The sequence below is a fragment of the Pinus tabuliformis genome, chromosome 2_1, assembly GCF_031772625.1.
Source record: "Pinus tabuliformis cultivar Carrire ecotype Pingquan chromosome 2_1, CPIR1, whole genome shotgun sequence".
NCBI classification, from domain to species: domain Eukaryota; kingdom Viridiplantae; phylum Streptophyta; class Pinopsida; order Pinales; family Pinaceae; genus Pinus; species Pinus tabuliformis.
The window spans coordinates 24,556,077-24,577,279 of NC_142299.1; the positions used below are offsets into that span (position 1 = coordinate 24,556,077).

At 39.5% G+C, this 21,203-nt stretch overlaps 1 protein-coding gene across 1 annotated transcript in view; it reads left to right on the top strand.

Annotated features, from left to right (window-relative positions):
• Nucleotides 1–19,855, top strand: part of LOC149198494 (RNI-like superfamily protein) — a 301,230-nt gene extending 281,375 nt beyond the window's left edge. Inside the window, exons 7-12 of the mRNA XM_089402074.1 lie at nt 18,418–18,504; nt 18,593–18,665; nt 18,840–18,907; nt 19,011–19,079; nt 19,188–19,293; nt 19,440–19,855. Coding sequence (XP_089258200.1) covers nt 18,418–18,504; nt 18,593–18,665; nt 18,840–18,907; nt 19,011–19,079; nt 19,188–19,293; nt 19,440–19,505 — 469 coding nt within the window. The 3' untranslated portion in view covers nt 19,506–19,855. The remainder of the gene's footprint in view (nt 1–18,417; nt 18,505–18,592; nt 18,666–18,839; nt 18,908–19,010; nt 19,080–19,187; nt 19,294–19,439) is intronic.
• The last annotated feature ends 1,348 nt before the right edge of the window (nt 19,856–21,203 follow it).

Sequence of the window (21,203 nt, forward strand, 5' to 3'; positions counted from 1 at the left end):
TTTGCATCTAGTCTTTATCATTTTTAATTTTATCTGGATCACCTTCAGTTAACCACTTTTCAATCAAACCAATGACCTCCTCATAATAAGATGGAGCTTGTTGCAGCAAATAAGGAGGCTTTTGATCTGTCGATGTTTCCTGGTTTCTTTCATCCTCTGACTGTTGTTGAAATTTATGTACCTGTATTGTAATGGCATCTATCTGGCTAGAGTGTTCAACTTTCATAGTACTGATTTTCTTGGCATGGTCTTCTTCCATGGTCAATAACTTATTCTGAAGACATATCTAATTAGCTTCCATGGTTGTCATATTTTCCTCTAAGCCTGATAACTTGATTTGCATAAAACTAATTTCCCTGTCATGATTAGTTTTCATGGTCTCAATTTCCTTAGCATGCTAACTTTGCATGTCGGTTATGTGATCAGAGTGTTTAATTTTCATGATTTCGATCTCCTTATCACGTTTTTCCAGGTGGGTGCATAAAGTTCTCATATCATTGGTGTAATTAGTTACAAATTTTTCTTGATTGATCCCCATATTTTTTACTAGCCGCATTAGTTCTTCTATAACCTGCTTCTGATTTTCCCTTTCATTGTCGACACTGATTTTATAATTTGTCCCTACATTTCCACTATCATGGATTTGATCTGCAATGGTACAGGTGGATGGCACATTCTAATATGAAGAAGTGTCTTGAAATCTTTCATCGATAACTGGACCTTTCATAAGATTACTTTCATTCTGTTGCACAATTTTAGGGGCACAAGGTGAGCTATCTTGATAACCATATCTATCTTTAAAAGCATTGACAATGTATTGTAAAGAAGTGAAAGAATCTTCAGGACAATTATTAAACCAATTCAAAGCATCACCCTCTAAAGAAAGGACAAATAGACGCATTTTGACATCTTCATGATCATACTGAGGAGGTCTACAATATATGATCATTATACGAGTAAACCTGCCTAGATGCTTTCTAACAACGACTGAATCACCACTCGAGAACAAAGGTAATTTAGAAATGGCCACTTCTGGAATATCATGGAGAACATCTGAAACAAAAATCTTCTGATATGCAGAATAGATATATAAATATTTTATTAATAATAAGATGAATTACAGATGATGATTGATTACAATGGGGTTCCTGGCTTATATACCGCCATGGACACCCTTTGGGAAAGGGCATGATCTTATGATCGTACCCTTTCGTCTAATTAAAATTAAAATTAAATAATAAACCTAAAGTTAACTAATTTTTTACATAACATTGCCTTCCTCTCAAAAGAATGCTTTGTCCTCAAAGTATAAGTAACGACGGATGTTGTTGAAGAATGATTCATTCTCCCAGAAAGCGTCTTCTTCGGGTATGTCCTTCCACTTGATCAGATATTCCAAGATAATCAAGGTCGCACACTTTAAAAGGTCTTGGATTAATCTCTCAAGTTCCGTTTTTTGGTGATGGCTTGATGTTGACAGGGTCTGACCCTGCCTTGACTTCTATTGTATGCTCAATTTCCCTATTAGGCGGCATCTTCATAGGTAGGTCTTGAAATACTTTTTCATGCTTCTGAATCAAATCTTGTATCTCTGGTGACTCTTCTCTGGTCATATTTGCAGATAACATCTCTAACTGGTGACATTGTACTACATAAGCGGGTGCTCCTTTTCGACTTAGTTTCATCATCTGAGATGATGATACAACTTGATTTTCTGGTGCTTGGAATCCGTGTAGCTTGTACTTCTGACCTCCCCATTTGAATTTTATAAATTGTACTTTGATGGTTGGTGGCATAAGTACCTAAAGTTCGTAACCATTGGATACCTAAGACTACATCTACTCCTCCTAACGGTACCGTGAAGAATGTAGACTCTAGATTAAAGTCTTGAATCTGCAAATTGACCTTATGGCTGACAAAGACACTTGAAAGTGTTCATCTTGATGAGATTGGAAAGACAAGAACAAGGAGCTCAACCAAATAAAATGGATGTGATGTAGACGATTCTGATTCACCTATTGATATGTATGTTTCTTATGATTGTGAATTGAATTTGTCTACAAATTTTGAACTAACTTCCTTCAAAGAAGTCGCTTCTCATGATGAATGGAAAGAAGTGATGCAGAAAAAATATGATGCCTTGATAAAGAATGGCACCTGGACGCTGGTTGATCCTCCATTCGGAACCAAACCAATAGGTTGCAAGTGGATCTACAAGAACAAGTATAAAGTTGATGGCTCACTTGACAAGCACAAAGCCAGGCTTGTGGCAAAAGGTTTTGCACAAAAGGAAGGAGTCGACTATGAGAAGACTTTTTCCCCCACAACAAAATGGGCTACCATTTAGACACTCTTTGCCTTGGCAGCACAGAATGATTGGAAAGTCCATCAAATGGATGTGAAAATTGCTTTTTTAAATGGAGATCTGAAAGATAATGTTTTTATGTTCCAACCAGAAGGATTTGTTGTGAAGGGTCAAGAACACAAAGTATGCAAGCTTGTAAAATCCTTGTATGGCTTCAAGCAAGCACCGCGAGCCTGGTATGAGAAGTTAACTAAGCATCTTCTGAAACTCAACTTCAAACATTATGATCTTGATGATGCAACTTTGTTTGTCAAGAAAGTTGGAAAAGCAGTTGTATATCTTGTGGTGTATGTAGATGATCTTTTGATGACAGGGAACAACGAGAGCTACATTGCATCCATAAAAAAGGAATTGAGGAAAGGTTTTGAAATCATTGACTTGGGCTATGTTCACTACTATCTTGGTATTGAAGTAACTCAACATTCGAAGTTTATATTCCTTTCTCAAAAGAAGTACATTGGAGATCTGTTGAACAAGTTTGGCATGGCTGAGTGTGATCTTTTGACTACTCCAAGGGAACATAACTGAAAGCTCACATCCATTGAAGGAAAAGAATTTGAGGATGCAACAAAGTATAGACAGTGACTACCTGACTAGTACCAAACCAAACATTTCATTTGTTGCTGGAATCCTCCCCAAGTTTATGCAAAAGCCTTGTGAGGGACATTGGTTTGTTGCGAAAAGAGTTCTCAAGTACTTGGAAGGAACTCAAGACTTTGGAGTTAAATATACACAGGTGGGCGACTTCAGCTTGATTGGATACTCCAATTCAGACTTTGATGGAGATAAAGAAATTGGGATATCTACTTCAGGTTATGCTATGAGTCTTGGATCAGGAGTTGTCTCTTAGAGGTCACACAAACAACTAGTCCCAACAGATTCCACAACTGAGGCAGAATATGTGGCAGCAGCTGAAGTAGCAAAGGAAATTGTGTGGCTCAAGAAAATTCTGGAAGATTTGCAGGAGAAACAAGTGCATTCAACTCCTCTTATGATTGACAACACTTCTGCAATAAAGTTGGCCAAGAACCCAAAGTTCCATGATCGAACAAAGCATATCAATACAAAATACCATATGATTCGACATCATGTTGAGGCCAAGACAATTCACCTACGCCATTGTTCCACAAATGAGTAGATTGCAGACATCTTCACCAAAGCGCTTGGAAGAGAAAAGTTCGAAAGATTCAGAACGATGCTTGGACTCACCAACATCCCTTCAGATTAAGGGGGGGATGTTGACACCTAATCTTTGGGATTAGGTAAATCCATGTAAAATAATGTAAATAGAAAATAAAGAGAATTGGAATATGAAAAGACATTGGGAGATGAAGCCCATGAGTCTCTCCCTCCATGTATATATCTATGATCAGTCTTTAATGCAAAAAATACATTTCTATTTGAGGAGTTACCTCCTAGCCTGACATGTGAAAATTTTGAAAACTAGAATCCTATTGCAGCAATTGGTATTATTTCTCCTAATTGTTAATTAATTTAACAATTTATCTGTTAAGACAAATATTGAAATAAACACACTGCAACCTTCTCAAATAAAATACTGCGGAAAAAATAATGCGTTGGAAACTGAGAAATGCCAGCACACATAAAATATGGGAGAATTATTTTTGAACAAATGTCCCCAGAAAAAACCCAACTTGGGAAAATCGATGCAACAATTAGAGTTTTTATTATTATGCAGCAGTGAGAATTTGTGTACAATCTGGAAGCTTGAAACTAGCAATCCACAGCAAGAAAATCTGGGCAAAATTATTGAAGGGAATTACCCTTCCTCCACAAGCAATCCGGGCACAACGTGCCTACAGAGAAATCAGTGTCCTGAAGCCTCTACGCAGTCTCTTTGACATCAAGCCTCTGACTGGTCTCTGATGAAGTCGTTTTCCTTCTGCTGCCAAGGAAATCGTCTATCCGGTCCTCTGGAACCTCTTCTCAGCCATTGGAACTGAGAACAAATTTTCTCCCCAGCAAATCGAATTGCCCTCACTAAAGCAAATACGCAGTCCTCTATGCTACCTCACTGGGAAAACTCGGCCCTCTTGTTGCTTCCTCTCTAGATCTAGAAAAATTTCCTCTGGATCACTGCCCTTGCCCCTCACTCACTGCTTCAATCTCTGGCTCTCTCCAACATCTGACTGTTGCTACTTAGGAAATCGATTTGCCAAGGAAATCGAACTGCTCAAGTGTATTCTTCATCACCACTTCGATCTCTTCTTATAATCCACTGTTGGAGCACCAACGACCAAGATTAAAATTTAATCAATGGCTAAGATCATCTCTAGATAGATCCGTGTGAGTTTCTAGATGATTCTCACCTTATCTCAATTAATACTGATTAATTAACCATATTCCCTAAGTTTAGACTTAGGAAATATTTTAAAAACGACTAATAATCTAATTGAGACACTTCTAGGTGGAATTTCCAGAAACGATTTCTGGGTTTTAGAGATCTCATGTATTCTAACCTCTCCACCAAATTTTATGGCTAGAATACATCCGATGCTACAAAAACTAACATGCCAATGATGACTCACCTTCCTGCTCATTACTTAGATTCTCAATGTCTTGATAATGCTCGATGAAGACTTCCTCTTGGATGCTTAATGTGGGGTACACTTGAAAGTGTTTAAGAAAACCATCAACAAACTCCTCAATAGATGAGATGCTCTCGGGTTCATGATCATGCAACCATGAGGTATGACCACCGAGAGATCCCATGAACAACATAAGGACATCCCAGTGAACCACTTTCTCTTTTGAGTCAATTGCGGAGAGCGGATGACCATCAAACATGGGCACCCCACGTACCATCCTTCCTGTGAGATGATTAGGGTGGCCAGGGACGCTAGCGATGTCCAAAGCAGGAAAATCATCAAAGAAAGACAACCTATTTGAGATTTACATGTAAATTATGTAGGAGTCACCAGGGTGAATTTAAAGATGCCTAAAAACATGTTGGCTTCACCCTACAAGTATTGACCTTAAAGTTCAATGAAGAACTAGGGCTTCATTCTTCTAATGGAGTCGCCAATAATGATATGTCAATATGTCGTATGGGGAATAAAACACACGTCTCGTATCCCTGCCAGCATAGCCAAAATGTTACTACTCAAACTAGCAGGGGTCCTATAGGGCAACTATTAGGTCAAGGGCAATAATGGAGCGATAGCCCACTATCACCTCAGCTAAGGCTCCCTGCTCTTTATTGACTTTCACCGATGGGAGGAGACCTGGTATGAAGGGAATCACCTAGATAAATGGGTCAATAAAGGGAAAAGAGTGATTCCTGAAGAGGCCTATTCACAAGAGAGGCTCAATATATGGCTTGCTTGCCCAAGAGGAAAGATGAAAGGCTCTCTAAGAAGGGCCAAGAGGGTCTTAGGGGCTAGGTTTTGGGAATGAGACCTCTTAAGGAGGGACCTAGTCCTAAAAACCCTTGTGAAGACTTGGTTTCCAAATGGTCTTTGTGAGATTATCTTCGAAAAGTTACGGGACCACACGGGACCAAGTGGACCCAAAATTAGGTCAAGTAAGAGGGATTGGTCACTCAAGGAGGGGCTTGACCTAATTGTGGAAGAGAAGAGGATCAATGGACAAATCTTCTTGGAATAGAATGCAATGATCCAAATGAGGTTACTAGCCAAGGGAAACCTAGGGCAGGAAACAGTCCTCAAGCTAGGGCATGCAATATCTGGAGATTCCACTGTCGAATTTGGTTCAAATTTGGAGGGCCTCTAGGGCAAACACCAACGTAGTTGTGGACTAAAAATGGAAGTGTTTGGATGGCTATATTATGAGCTAATTGATGCCCTAGGTGACTTGTGTAGGCTAGACTTATAAAGGAAGAGAGAAAGGTAGAAAAATATGTTTTAGGGTGATCACCTATGGATGACCTGTGCCTAATCCTTTTGGAGAAATGGAGTCAAGATGATTCCAATGTTTGGGATGGTTTCACTTCATCAAGGAGGCCTTTAGAACAATTTCTCATGGCAATTAGGGCATGGGACAATTGCTTCAAGGTCTTTATACTTCGATGTGCAATATGTGATGACTTATCAAGATAAATTTCAATGAAATATCTCTAGGAACACTCATTTATTCAAACATGGCCCATAACATGATGCAACGCTAATAAAAGACAAAGTTATACCCTTTCATCCAAGAAAAGTAGCAAAATTTTGGCCTAGTATAGCGAAAATCCCAGCATCATTTATGTGACATAGAAAAGAATGACAAAATAACATTAAAAGAGCACTTACATGTAAGAACAAGTATATCCAATCATCATCATATGCCAAGATAGAAGCTCCAAGACAAAAATGAAGGTCTCCAAACATTAAAATTCATCCATCCATCCATTTTCGTCCTCCAAAGAGAATAGCGAAAATTTCACAAGAGAATATGATCAATCCAAGTGATGTTGAGAGGATGAATCAACTCATCATTTTTTATACAATGTCTAATGAATTCGATTTAGCTTATTTTGGCTTAATTTAGCTACTAGAATAAAATAATGTGCAAAATAACAAGTATTTTTGGTGACAAGCCCACCAAACTATCTCAATAACAAAGGAGTGAGCCTCTCAAGAGGGTCAAATGATCAATAGCATGTGTCATTAGGCCTTAGAGGAGGCCTAATGAAGTCCATAGGTGACATAATGTGAAATAGGACTCCATAAATAGTGGACAAGGGTTGGCCCCTTGTTCTCCAAGTAATAAACCTGTGGTGCTCCCAAGTGGTTGTGGGGGCACAAGGTCATCCTCATGGGTCTCCAAATGGATCAGAAGTGCATGTAGATCATCTGTGAGGGTTGGAATGATGACATAAGCCCTACCTCTACAACGACGAACAATTCTCTGAACCCTGGAACATCTGGCAAGTGTATGGTGCATCTGTGAAGCTGGCTAATCATGGTGAACCCGGTGCATCATCCTCGTCCAAAAGGTTGAATAGGAGAAATCAACGAACGTTTTTGGGGATCCATGAAGTAATCTCGGCTATGGTGGGGGCCCATGGCTCTCAACACTCACCCTACAAGTGCCAGTGTGGCCCTTTGAAGGGCTAGGACCCCATATAGGGAGACCAAGTTCAAATGGAGACCCACCTGTAATCCTGTATAAGATCCAATGTGTCTCACCTTCTAGTACAACAATCCATTAGTGCAATTGAGTAAATAACCTTGCTAACTAAGGGCAAAAGTGGACACTTCATAGTGGCATGCCCTTCCAAATGGGATTTAGAGTGTACAGGTGTCACCAAGCTCAACAAGAGAGGTTAATAAAGGACCCTATTAGGTGGTTTCAACCTCTAAGGGAGTAACAAGTCCATGGTACATCCGTCAAATGGCAGGTGTCATGTGAAATGATGGTGGAACGAAGTGGGGCAACAGGGAAGGCTCTAAGCCACATGCCATGGTACAAGGGTAGCTATAATGAGGGAAGCCCACATACTTGGTGTATAGATGTAGGAGTGAGAAATCATGGTACATGAGTTACTCTGGTCTTTGTTTTTCCACCCCTCTTCATATGCCTTTTGCCTTTTATTGATTTTTCTTTATTTACACTGCTTGGGGCTCCAGGGATGAGAGCATGATGTGTATGATAAAGCAGTGATTACCCCCTTAAGGTTGGGCGGTTCATCGCCCACTAGGGGTTGGGACAATCATGGGTTCCTTAATAATGCAGAGGGCACTCATAGGGGCCCTAGGAACCACGGTGGTGGCCTTAATGATAGGGGGTAGAGCTCATGTTTGGGTTTTGCCCATGTGCTAAATTCTTATGGCTCGATTGTCTTTTGCATTTTGTGGTACATTTCCTATTATAAGTGGCCAAATTATGCTTTAAACTTTCTTTTTAGTTGCATCAACATTTGGGGCATCGTTCCAGGCCCAACCTAAAGTGTGGACAAGGGGAGCGGGAGGCTAACTCCTTGTGGACCCAATGGATAAATGTGGACCCAGATAGAAAAAGTGTGAAAAGGGGTTATAATGAGCGGAGGGGAGTGAGATATATGATATCGGGAAGCAGGACTGTGCAACCAAAATCAGGGTTTCCTATGAAGTGCCACTCCTAAAGCTAGTAGTCAATAGAGGAGATCCCATGGGACTGTGATACAAGGTTAACCATCAATTTGGGACAAGGGAACAAGAGCATAATCCAATCCCATTCTTTCCGCTGAATCCCCCCCACTAATCCATGTCCATATGTGTCTAAGAAAAGCAAGCATAAACACCCAATTACATAATGAAAAGCCATACCTTCAGGCTTGGAAGGCCCGCCTTCAAACATACAATCATAACATATGGATGAGGACACATAACGACTGGCTCAGGTGGCAGATAATGGTGGCACATCAAGCTATCTAGTGGCTACAAGAGGTTGTTGGCTGTCGACTGAAGACAAATCTAGGAGAAAAATTCTCCTATAGGGGTCACCCACTGGTGGTGTGTAACACTCCTATTGTCAGGTACTCTTCTATTAGATCTATTATTGCTCTTACTTTTATCACAGGTTGGAAACTACGTCAAATGGATGTTAAAACTGCTTTTCTTAATGGAGTCATTGAAGAGGAAGTATATATTGAATAGCCTCAAGGCTTTGAGATTCATAATAGAGATACACATGTTTGTAAATTGAAGAAAGCCTTGTATGGGCTTAAGCAGGCTCCTCGTGCATGGTACTCTCAGCAGCTAGGGGTTTTATTATTATGCAGCAGTGAATTTTGAGTACAATCTATGAATGTCCAACTGGAAATCCAATCAGCAAGTATTTGACAGAAATAATTAGAGAGAAAATTCTATCACCCCACAAGCAATCCTGACACTGACTTCTATAGAAAAAATGGTCATCCAAACCCCAACGTAGGCCCTCTACGCAGTCACACGTGTGGCTCGATTTTTCCTCTGAGCAAGCTGTCTGGCTTGCCTCTGCTGCTGGAAGTGACTCTCCGGCCCTCTGGAAGACTTTCCTGACCTCTGGAATCTTATTCGACCTCCTCCTCAGCTAAATCAAACTACTCTACTTCAGCGATTGCGCAGTCCTTGCACTGCTTCTGCGTGGATCACTTCTATCACTTGTTGCTGCCTCTCCGGATCTGCAAAAGTTACTCCAGATCACTGTCCCTGGCCCTCACTGTCTCTACTTCGATCTCTGGCTCTCCAGAAACTACTGTTGTTCTCTGGAAATTGATCTGCCAAGGAAATCGAACTGTTGGTGTGTTCTCCAAGTGCCCATCGACTTTTTCTTATAATCCTTTGTTGGGACTCCAATGGCGAAGATTAAATCTTAATCAAGGGCTAGGATCATCTTGAAGTCTATCCATGCAAGTTTCTAGACCATTCTCACCTTAACTTAATTAATTCTGATTAATCAACCATATTCTCTAAGTTTAGACTTAGGAAATATTTAAAAATCGGCGAATAATCTAATTAGGCCATCTCTAGGTAGAATTTCCAAAAATGATTTATGGGTTTTGGAGATCTCATGTATTATGGTCTCTCCACAAAATTTCATGGCTAGAACACATCCGATGCTACAAAAACTAATAGTGTCAAGTGCAAGCACCGATGTTACAAATGTGTTGCATGTGCCAGATTTGGGTATGAACCTTATTTCAATCTCCCAGCGATAGGATAAAGGATATGATGTCCACTTTTGTAGGGAAGAATTTGTTCATCAAACACCAAAACTGTAAAAAGGTGAAGCAAATTGGAGTTCATAGCAAAAGATTATACAAGTTGCAGCTCAATTCTTGAAAGGCACTAATTAGTGTGAAAATTCTATCACTGCAATAACTGATTTATTTTACCTACTTATTTTCCCAATAAGTTGTTTGTGAAAATCCTTCAATAAACATTAAAATAAATTCGGCTGTAGATATCACACCATAATATAGAAACAAACACATGCACAAGAATTAACACATCGACACAAATATTTTGGACAACAGTCCCCGAAAAAACTCAATGTGGGAAAACCGGTGCAGCAAGGGAGGATTTTATTATTAAGCAATTCTTCAGTACAATTGGGTGCCAAATTGGCTTACCCAACAGAGAGAAAATTCTTCAGCACTTCTCCCAGTGTCAGCGTTAGCCTGGCTGACCTCTGCGTAGCTCCCAGACTCTTTGCATCAGCACTAGGCCTCTCTGCGTCAGCATTGGGCCTCTCTGCATCACCCACGCAGGCCCTCCAGTGACTACACAGTCTGCTGCCTCTCCGTCTGCCTGAGAGGCTCTGCATCTACCTCTCCAACCTCTGCGTTGTTCCCCTGGTGCTGTTCTCGACTCTCTGTTCTGTACTTGCTGCCTCTTGTTTCTCTCCAGACCACTAGTTCGAATTTCTCAGCTAACCCCGCTCTAGGAATCGAACTGACTGGTCTCCTTCAGTGTGTTCTCCAACTGACCCTGAAACCTCTTCTTATAATTTTCTTGTTGGTCCTTCAACAACCAAGATTAAATCTCTAATCAACGACTAAAATTAGATTTGGCTTGATCCATGACTTTTAAAACCTTCTAACCCAGTTTTATATTAATGCCCATTAATATTTTATTTTTCCTAAGTTTAGACTTAGGAACTCCATTAAGAATATTAATTATTTTAATATCTCTGAAACCGGTTAGAATTTGCCCAAACCATTTCTGGGTCATGGAGATCTCATGTGCTGTAGCCTCTCCACCATTTTTCATGGCTAGAGCACATCCGATGCTACCCCAAATCAATAGTTAGCAGCAACAGTAATGATAGCAATAGTAGTGGAAGAGACTTGAATGAGGTATGGCACAAAAGAATGGGACATTTACATTATGGAGCACTTAGGATGCTTAGGGAGATAGTAACAGGTGTTCCAGAATTAGGCACGAAAGATGATGATGTGTGCAGGGGGTGCATACTTAGAAAGTATGTTAAGGCATCATTCCAAATAAGTGGCAATAGATTAAATGATGTGTTACAACTTATACACTCAGACATTTGCGGTCCTCTATACACTGAATCTCTCGGAGGGTACAAATACTTCGTCACCTTCATCGATGACCATTCCAAGAAAATCAAGATCTATTTCTTGAAGACCAAGGATGAGGTCTTCAATCGCTTTAGGGAGTTTAAGGCTCTAGTAGAGAATGCGATAGGGAAGAAGATCAAGGTACTTCGCTCAGATAATGGAGGAGAGTACATAGACAGTGACTTCACAAGATTTTGTGCAAAGGAAGGCATCAGGAGGGAGTGGATAGCTCCATACAATCCACAACAGAATGGGGTAGCAGAGTGGAAAAACAGGTCAATAGGTGGGATTGCAAAGGCAATATTATATGACTAGGATTTGCCCAAATTCTTATGGGCAGAGACATGTAACACAACTGTGTATATCCAGAACAGGGTTCCTCACAGGGTGTTGGGGAAGATAACACCAGAATAAGTCTTCTCAGGAAAGAAGCCAAAAGTAAGTCACTTCAGAATCTTTGGCAGCATAGCTTACTGCCATGTCCCAGATGAAAAATGCACTAAGTTGGATTAGACTACAAAGAAGGGGTTCTTCGTTGGGTATAGTGAAACCTCAAAGGCATACAGGATCTACATTCCTAGTAGCAGGAAGATTATTGTGAGATAGGGCGTGAAGTTCATGGAGGATAGAGCCTTCAAGAGATCTCGCGTGTTGCCAACAGATGATCAGAATGAGCCGGCGGGAGCTCCATTGGTCTAGTAGCAGGGGAAACTACAGGGGAAGTTGCATGGACAGTCACAAGGATCTAGTACAATCACCAATACTAGCACGACCTTAGGTGTAGACTATGTTGTGAGTTTGCAGCAAACGGAGTAACAGAGGCAGGATGAGGAGTTGGTTGATCCTCCCACACTAGTGGACGTACCAGCAAAGAAGTTCGTCAAACGTTGAGGGACGTAGAGAAGTTAATAGGGGCTCCTAGGACGAACAACAGAGAATGCAGACAACCAAACAAGTACCAAGCATTGGTGGCACAGGTTGTAGAACCTTCTAGCTATCAGGAGGTCGCACAACATCAAGTGTGGATAAATGCCATGGTGGAAGAGTATAGCTCCATCATGACAAATGATGTTTGGGAGGTAGTTTCGAGGCTCGAGGATAGGTCAGTTGTGGGCTCTTAGTGGATTTATAAGATGAAGTCTGCTACAGATGGCAGCGTGGGGAAGTACAAGGCTAGGTTTGTGGAAAAGGGGTATGCGCAGAAGGAAGGCATAGATTATGAGGAGACCTTCACCCCAATTGCCAAATATACTTCTATCTGGTCGGTTATATCTCTAGCAGCACAGATGGGATGGAAGACTCACCAGATGGATGTCGAGACAACCTTTTTGAACAGGGTGATTGAGGAAGAGGTATATATAGAACATCTAGAGGGCTTCAAGACACATGAGAGGGGCACACGTGTGCAGAGTGAAGAAAGCTATATACGGGCTCAAGCAGGCTCCTAGGGCATGGTATGGTCAGATTGGCGATGACTTGTAGCAAATGGGATTTGATAAGAGTGACACAGATCCCAACCTTTACTATTTGATGGTAGAGGATGAGGCACTCATCCTAGTATTCTTTGTGGATGACCTCTTCCTGATTGTGTCATCAAGGCTCATAAAGGACTGCAAGAGGAACTTGGTAGCATAATTTGACATGAAGGATTTGGGGTTGATGCATTACTTCCTAGGCTTGGAAGTATGGCAAAAGGACGGGGAGATCTTCCTTGGTCAAGGGAGATATGCTATAGAGATTTTGAAGAGATTCAGGATGCAGGATTGTAGACCTATGTCTACACCTATGATTACAAACTGGAAGAAGATCGATGCATCAGTGCACGAGGACGTCGACCCAACCTTGTATAGATAGCTTATTGGTTCCCTCATGTATCTGGTCAACACTAGACCATATATCTACTTTGCAGTCAACACTCTTAGTCAATTTATGGTGGGACCTAAGAGAGTACATTGGACAACAACAAGGCACATTCTGAGGTATTTGTGTGGCACAGTCGAGTATGGGTTGAGATATACTCAAGGTGATGGTATCAAGTTATGTGGATTCACAAATGAAAATTGGGCAAACAATTCCATGGATCGCAAAAGCACATCGGGTGTTGCTTCAATGTTGGATCAGGGGTTGTATCTTGGTGCAACATGAAGCAAAAGTTTGTGGGATTGAATTCTACAGAAGCAGAGAATATGGCATCCAACACAACCACGTGTGAAGCTACATGCCTTTGGAAGTTGTTAGTAAGATTGATCAATCAGAGCTTGGAGGCGACCGGTATCTATTGCAATAATCAGAGTCGCATCAGGCTCTTTGGAAATTCAATGTTTCATGATAGGTCAAAACACAGACATTCGATATCACTTCATCAAAGATTGTGTGCAGCGTGGAGCAATGCAGCTACAACATGTTCCTACAGAAGAGCAGGTTGTTGATATACTCACGAAAGCTCTAGGGAGAGCTAAGATCATTTATTTCAGAGAACATATTGGTATAGTGGAGAACCCTTTTCAATGGCAGGAGGATCAGTGTCAGAGGGCACAGTCAGAGTTTGAGGGATAGTTGTAGTCAGTTACTTGAGGGGCGCAGAGACAGGTTGGTGCAGATAGTGCAGATACTAGTTGCAGTCAGAGACTTAGGAGACAATTGCAGAGCCAATACAAGGACACAATGGATCCATAGATTAGTTCTTAGTTGCAGCAACAACATGAGATCATAAGCAACGCAAGCAGTGTTGGCAGCAATGCAAGGAGGCACAGTGCAATGTCAGCAGCATCGCAGATGCAAGGTGATTCAGAGACAAGGCTAGCAGATGAATCAGAGTATGCGCAGTAGCTTGATGGACAGTAACATGATGTTACAGATGTCAGACATCAGCAGCGTGAGGGAAGATGTTATGGGAGAGAACACCTTCCTTGCTAAGAGGGAGTGTTAGTTTTTGTAGGATCGAACAGGTGTTCTAGTCTCTATTTGTGTCTAAGAGATTACGGAACACGAGATCATCAAAACCCAGAAAAGGTTTTGCGAGATAAGCTTGTGAAACACCTTAATTAAATTAATTAACCATCATTTCAATTTTTCTGAAGTCTAACTTAGGAAAACTGGTTAATTAATAGGAATTAATTAAGGAAAGGTGAGAAAGCTTTAGAAACTCACATGGATTGAGTTTGAGATGATTTTAGCTGTTGATAACAATTTAATCGTGGTTGTTGGTGATCCAACGAGAGATTATAAGAGTAGGTCGATGGGGATGAAGAAGACACACTTGAGCATAATAGTGAGACACAGGAAGAGCGAGTTCCTTGGCAAATCGAGCTATCTAGTTGTAGAGTTCAAGCTAGAAGGAAGCAAAAGTGAGAGGGAGCAGTGGCAATGATTTCCAGTGGAGTTCCAACGTCGGAGAGTCAGTAGCAAGAGGGTCGCATTATTTCCTTAGAGGCTGCACAGAGGCAACGCAAGAGCTTCAGAGGGCAAATCAATTCAACATAAGAGGAGGTCGATTCAAGTGCTAGTGGCTGGGAAAATTTCTAGGAGGCTAAGCGAGTCATCTCCAGAGGCAGAGATAAGTAGAGCAACAAATTATGAGCGACTCCTCAGGCAGTGTGAGTAGGGCTTGCACTAGGCTTACGCAGAGGCTAATGTAGGGGCTTTCGAGTGGCCCAAACAAAGCAAGTTATTGGAGCAGGATTAGTGGACGAGTGAGATAAATTGTCTCACAAATATTTTGGACAGATTATTTTGTTGAGGATTGTCAGTTTGGGCGTCCAAATATTGTACTCAGATTTTGTTTTTGCATAATAAAATTAAACCCTCATCCGCTGCACTAGTTTTCCCTTCGAAGTTTTTTTGGGGACTATTGTCCAAAAATATTGGTGTCATTTTTATTGTATGTGCATCTATTTTCTCAGTTTCCAGTTTATTTTCCGTAGCATAATTTTATTGTGAAGAATTGCGATGTGATTTATTCATTATTTGTTGTAACAAATAAACTACATAATTAATCAGTTAGAAGAATAAATTTCCAGTTGCTGCAATTTAAAGGAATTTTCACATTGATCTCCTGCAGACCCTTGCAGAATGATGAATACCTGTGATTCAATGGTGAAATCAGCCTCTCTTGAAGGAATGGCAGTTGGATCTGCAAGTTCTTCCTCTTAGGCAATTCAAGCCAAGGTATCATAGGGTGCCATGTTGAAATATGGATTTTCTCTTCTGATAGTTCTATAAGCTCTTGTCGTTAATGTTCCCCTGGGGAAAGAAGCTTTTAGCTGTGCAAAAAAAAATTCAAATCAAGGTTTGGTTTGTCGATTTGATGGGTTTTGGTCGCGACTGATCTACATAAGTGGATCTCTGACTCGTAGAAACCTCTATTGCCTGATGACCTGAATATTTACCCTCTAGTTGGGGGTTTTTTTTGTTGTCTTTGATAATCCTGAGGATAAGAAGATTATTTTGGATTTTGGGCCTTGGTTCGGGGCAGTGTTGGTCTTTTCATGTAGCCTTGGTCTCCTTCATTTGATCTAGTTACAACAACAATATCCTCAGCTCCAATTTGGGTAAAGCTTCTGAACCTTTCTTTACATCTTTAGAATCTCCATTTGTTAACATCTATTGGGAATGCAACAGGGAAATTTTACTGCCAGAGTTCAGATACTGAGCATTTCCTCAAGACCTCATATGCTCGAATATGCGTGGATATGGATTTTAATAAAGGTTTTCCCGTGGAAATTAAGGGCTCCATATTATGTATGGGTTCAAAAGCTTGATTATGAAAATGTCTCATTCCAATGCCAAGCATGTTATGAAACAGGGCATGTAATCAAGAATTGCCCCAAGTGATCATAGAATAATGGAGCTCGAAAAAATAGCCGGAGGCCCAAATGGTGGGAAGGTGCTTAGCTTGAGCATTATATTGTATTCAAGGAAGATGAGACCCGGACAAAGTGAAAGCAAAAGAAAGTTAGGAAGAAGGGTACGTCAATCAGGATTCACTGGAGGAAGAAAAAGACAAACAGGAAGAAACGCATGTCAAAGAGGATCCAACAAAAGCAGAGTTAGAGGAGGCCCATCAAACCCTTGAAAATCCCAGTTTCTCCATTGAAATCACAGGGAACAAGACTAAAAAAACAACTTATTGGGCTGATCAGGAAAATGAAAGAATTGTCAAAGACAAAAATGCTCACTCACTGAAGGGTGACCCCTCAGATTTAGCAGAAAACATGGGCTGAATCCAAGTTGGAAAAAGGGCAAAAATATTTTGCCAAGGAAAACAAGAAGTCCGTCTATATCAAATGAAAAAGAAGTAAAAAAAGCATTGTAAGTGTATTTGGATCTTGGGAGTATTTTGTAAAATCTTTCACTGGAAAGGGAACAAATTTTTTGTACTGTGGGGGTACTCACTTGAGGGTTTGGATTGAGATACCATGCTCAATCTCAAACCCACAAGGGATATTGGTAACTCTGAAGAAATGTAATGGTTCTGGGTGAGATCCCAGCATTCTTTTTGAATAAAACACTCATATCCATTTCATTTATAAAAAGAAAAGTATCATTATTAATACTAGTGGAAATATGTTATTAACAGTGTACTATTAATAATGTAGAAAAAAATGACCACCTATGGTTCTGTATGCAACATTTCCCTGTTTACTGCAATTTTGAAAGCATGTTTTGCAAAACCCATACTGTTTCCCAAGCATATACACATTTTTCCATTCCGGCTGATATAGGTACACGATGTTCTCTATCTCTTGGAAGGAAGACAAGTCTGTTTTCAAGGCTATGTTGGGTGGTTTCTGGTTGCTATCAGATCCTAGACAGTAATTGCCAAATTACTTCAGTATATCCCTCTACTACTTCGTATATAGTTTTCTTCACTCTTATATATCAATGATTTGTGGAGAACTTCCCTCCTTTGGGAAGTCGCTCCTCACCCTTTGGAGACCCTACTAGCCCTTGGAAGAATTTAATTTGCACAAGGCAAAATATTATATTTTAATATAAAACCCACATCTACACAAAAATACAAGTGAGCGTGGGCAAGAAAATTTGACCTCCAAGGACACATGAATAGACCACACTTGGCATCGCTTGGAGGCATCATCAACACATCACATCTCTTGATTGGTTTATACAGCTCTGAAATTGCAGGTCCGAGTTCCCATGTGCAAAGGAGAGTCTTTTTCTGTTGACCAAGGTTTACTTCTGTTTGGGACTGTTTAACCAGTGTTGACCAAGGAGAAATTAACTTTGTTTGACTGGATTTTGACCTGTTTTGCGAGGCCGAGTTGACTGGGCTTTGGACTGAAATTTTCTGGGCATGTTGACAGGGTTTGACTGCATATCAGTTAGGGTTTGACCGCAGACCTTTCTCTCTCTTTTGACTAAGGTTTTGAGGCTACTTTGACGGGGTTTGACTAAAGGAAGAAGGCCACATACTTTAACTGGTTGACCGAGTTCTTTGGAGGCTGATTTGACCATTGACTGGGTAGGGCTGCTTTTGCTGCTGTTGACTTTGACCATAATTTGCAGATTTGACTTTTGATCAGATTTGACTTTTTGGGTCATCTTTGATTGGATATTGGATTGGTGTTGGTGTTTGGTATAGTCAAGGCTTTGACCTTTGACTCATTGTTGATGTACTTGGACATTGTATCTCTCTGCTGAACATTTGATGACAATCTAATAAAAGAAGAATTTGGAAAGGGTTTTCCCCCTTGTGGGGTTTTTCCTTGGTCTTTGACCAAATTTCTGTGTCTCTATTGTTCTTGGTTGTCTTCTATTGTGCATTTGGATTACTGTTCTATCTACAATTGCTTATTGTTGTTGGAAGATTGAATTTATTGGATAAAGTGATTGCTAATTGAAGAAGAATTGTAATAAGTGATTGTGTCAAGCATAGAACACTGGAAATTTAACAACAATTCCCCTATTTGAATTTCCAGAGTTTTTGTGGGATTTATTCTGGTGTGCATTTGATTGATTCTCTGATAGTGTTTCTGTAATACTTGAAATGGATTCTCATGTGTAACTTTTCTGGATCCAGGTGTGTGAAGCTAACAGATAATGGGTTGACACAGATTTTAAAGAGTTGTGAAAGCATAGAATATCTGAACCTTTATGCAGATTCAAGGTTCACCTATGTGCCATGCATTTTATTATTAGATATTTGGGCCATAGCTTTGGTATATTCCTACTTTATGGTTGCTCTTTTCTTGCAGTTTTACTGATAAGTCCTACAAAGAGATCTCACATCTTACGGAGTTAAAATTCTTGGACTTGTGTGGTGCCCAGGTACTTCACTTATTTCAACCATTACAAATATAGTCAACGATTAGATGGAAGGAATTCTGTTTATTATATCCTTATTGTGGTGTATTTTGTGGATATTTAGGCCTTGTGGTGTACATATTAATAAGGTTCGTGTGTTGTGCTGAATGCTAAATTATGCTTGCATTTGTATTATAGAATCTATCTGATGAAGGTCTTTTATCAATAGCCAAATGCAGGAAGCTGGTATCCTTGAATTTGACTTGGTAAGTTTTGAAACATCTTTTCCTTTACAAATAGTGAAATAATATGCAACTCTTAAGTACTTTGGCATTTATAACGTTGCAAATCTAACCACTATCATGATAGGTGTGTTCATGTAACAGATGTTGCTGTCAAAGCAATTGCCCAGAATTGCCTCTCGCTTGAATTCCTTAGGTGGACTTGTACAACTTTTTCATAGCTGAAACTTTAAGTTGGATAATTGAACTAAAATTTTTGATTAATGAGAAGTATAATTACTTAAAAACTTGTATGCTTTTGTAGCTTGTTTGGAATCACGGGAGTGACTGATACAAGCTTAGAGACACTTTCCAAGTTCTCTTCACAGAATTTGACAACATTAGATGTAAATGGTTGCATTAACATAAAGGTATGTTCATGTATTTTATTACTTTTACCTTCCTATTATGTGTTTTAAATTGCAACCAGTAAGTTTCAACTGTATTAGCCATGCATATCGTTTTCAGATGGGTATATGAATGCCTGGACACTCATCTCCTTTTCCATATTCTGCAGAAGCGGTCAAAAGTTGAACTGTTGCAACTCTTTCCCAAGCTTGCTTGTTTCAAAGTGCACAGCTAATTTTTCTCTACTTGTAATTGTTTTTAGAGATGCCCTTTTCATCTCCTGTTTGCAGAATATACCTGCAAACATGAGCATATTTCCAAATTTGCCCACACTTTTCACTATTTTATTTGCAGCCATTCCCTTTGTTATATTTCTATTTTCTATTGCTGGTTTTATGAAGGCCAGCGAAATATTCAGCATTGATTTTATTTCTAAGTTTTGGATTTCTTTAATATTTTAAAACTAGCATTGACTCCACAGAGAGGTGGCTGAGAGACTACCATCGAATAAACGTTCAAACAATTACATTTGTAATGTTTATAATAAGCTCTCATTAAAGAAAACAGCAATATGATCAATATCAATCTTGGGCATGGAACGATTATTTTTCCGAGTGTTGGTAAATTATTGTGAGATACCAGTGTTTTCAACGTTACTCTTGATGAATATGACCCACACCAAGTATATCCTCAAGTTTCTGGTTATCAAAGGCTCTTATTACTATACTACCCTTTGCCAAACTGGTATTTTGATGTAAATGATGAATGTTAAATCCTATTTTTTGTTATAAGAGTAAACAAACCAATCAAACTAAATATACTACCCTTTGCCAAGCTGGTATTTTGATGTAAATGATGAATGTTAATCCTAATTTTTGTTATAAGAGTAAACAAACCAATCAAACTAAATTCCAAGGGAATGCATTATGTATAAAGAAACAACATTGCCGCCATAATGTTTGAAATTAATATTTGGTTCAAAAAACAAGAAGGAACTATCTGCTGTCAATCCAAAATAAATCTCTCATATTGGTTATTGAAACTAACCTTGACTCCTATAATGCAAAATGAGGGTATCCTATCAATGTTACTGTTATCATTCACTGAAGAAGTTATTGATCACTTTGTTCAATTTGGTATTTTAGCATATGATATGTAAATTCCCTATGATAAAGTTGACTTTGTTGGAATCAACTAAAATCACTAAATTAGTAGATCCTAAATTTAAACTTTACAACAATATGCGACATAGACAAGTGTTTCAATTACTCATAATGTGTTGCCCTTCCCTCTTCCCCTTAACCCTGATTAGCTACAATTCACTTCCAAGTCATATCCATTTTATGTCTATGATGCCATGTTTCATACCCATTGTTGTCCCTCAGGAAACCAATTTATTCTGGAGAAATTGTGCCTAAGACATTAAAGTTTGATTATGCATGTCACTCATTAGTATAAAGTGTCTTTATCTTGAGGAGTATGAAGAGCATTAGTTTTAAAACCCTTGACATATAGGTGACATGAAAATTTCAAGATGCCATTTGATGCTGAATACAAATGCTGTGTGAATAATACTTAGGAAGATTAAAGACAATATGTTGTATTTAACAGAAACTATTATATTTAATTTAGAGGAAATACAGAGAAAGAAGCTTTAAACATGAGAGCGCTATTTTAAGGAAATTTAACTTTATCCACAGAAGTAAACAAAGACTAGCAGCTTCATTACCACATTCAAAGAGAGAGAGATAAAATGACACATAACAGAGAGATTACAAATCATACTCAATACCATATGGAAAACTCCTGATTCTTTCATTAATCATCAATTCATGAAGTACAAAATTGTGTAGTCTTTAGATTCTCAAGACTCGGACCCTTTTTTTTCTTTGAATTTCCTCCTTTTATACATTATGGGACAGTGGATAAGTAC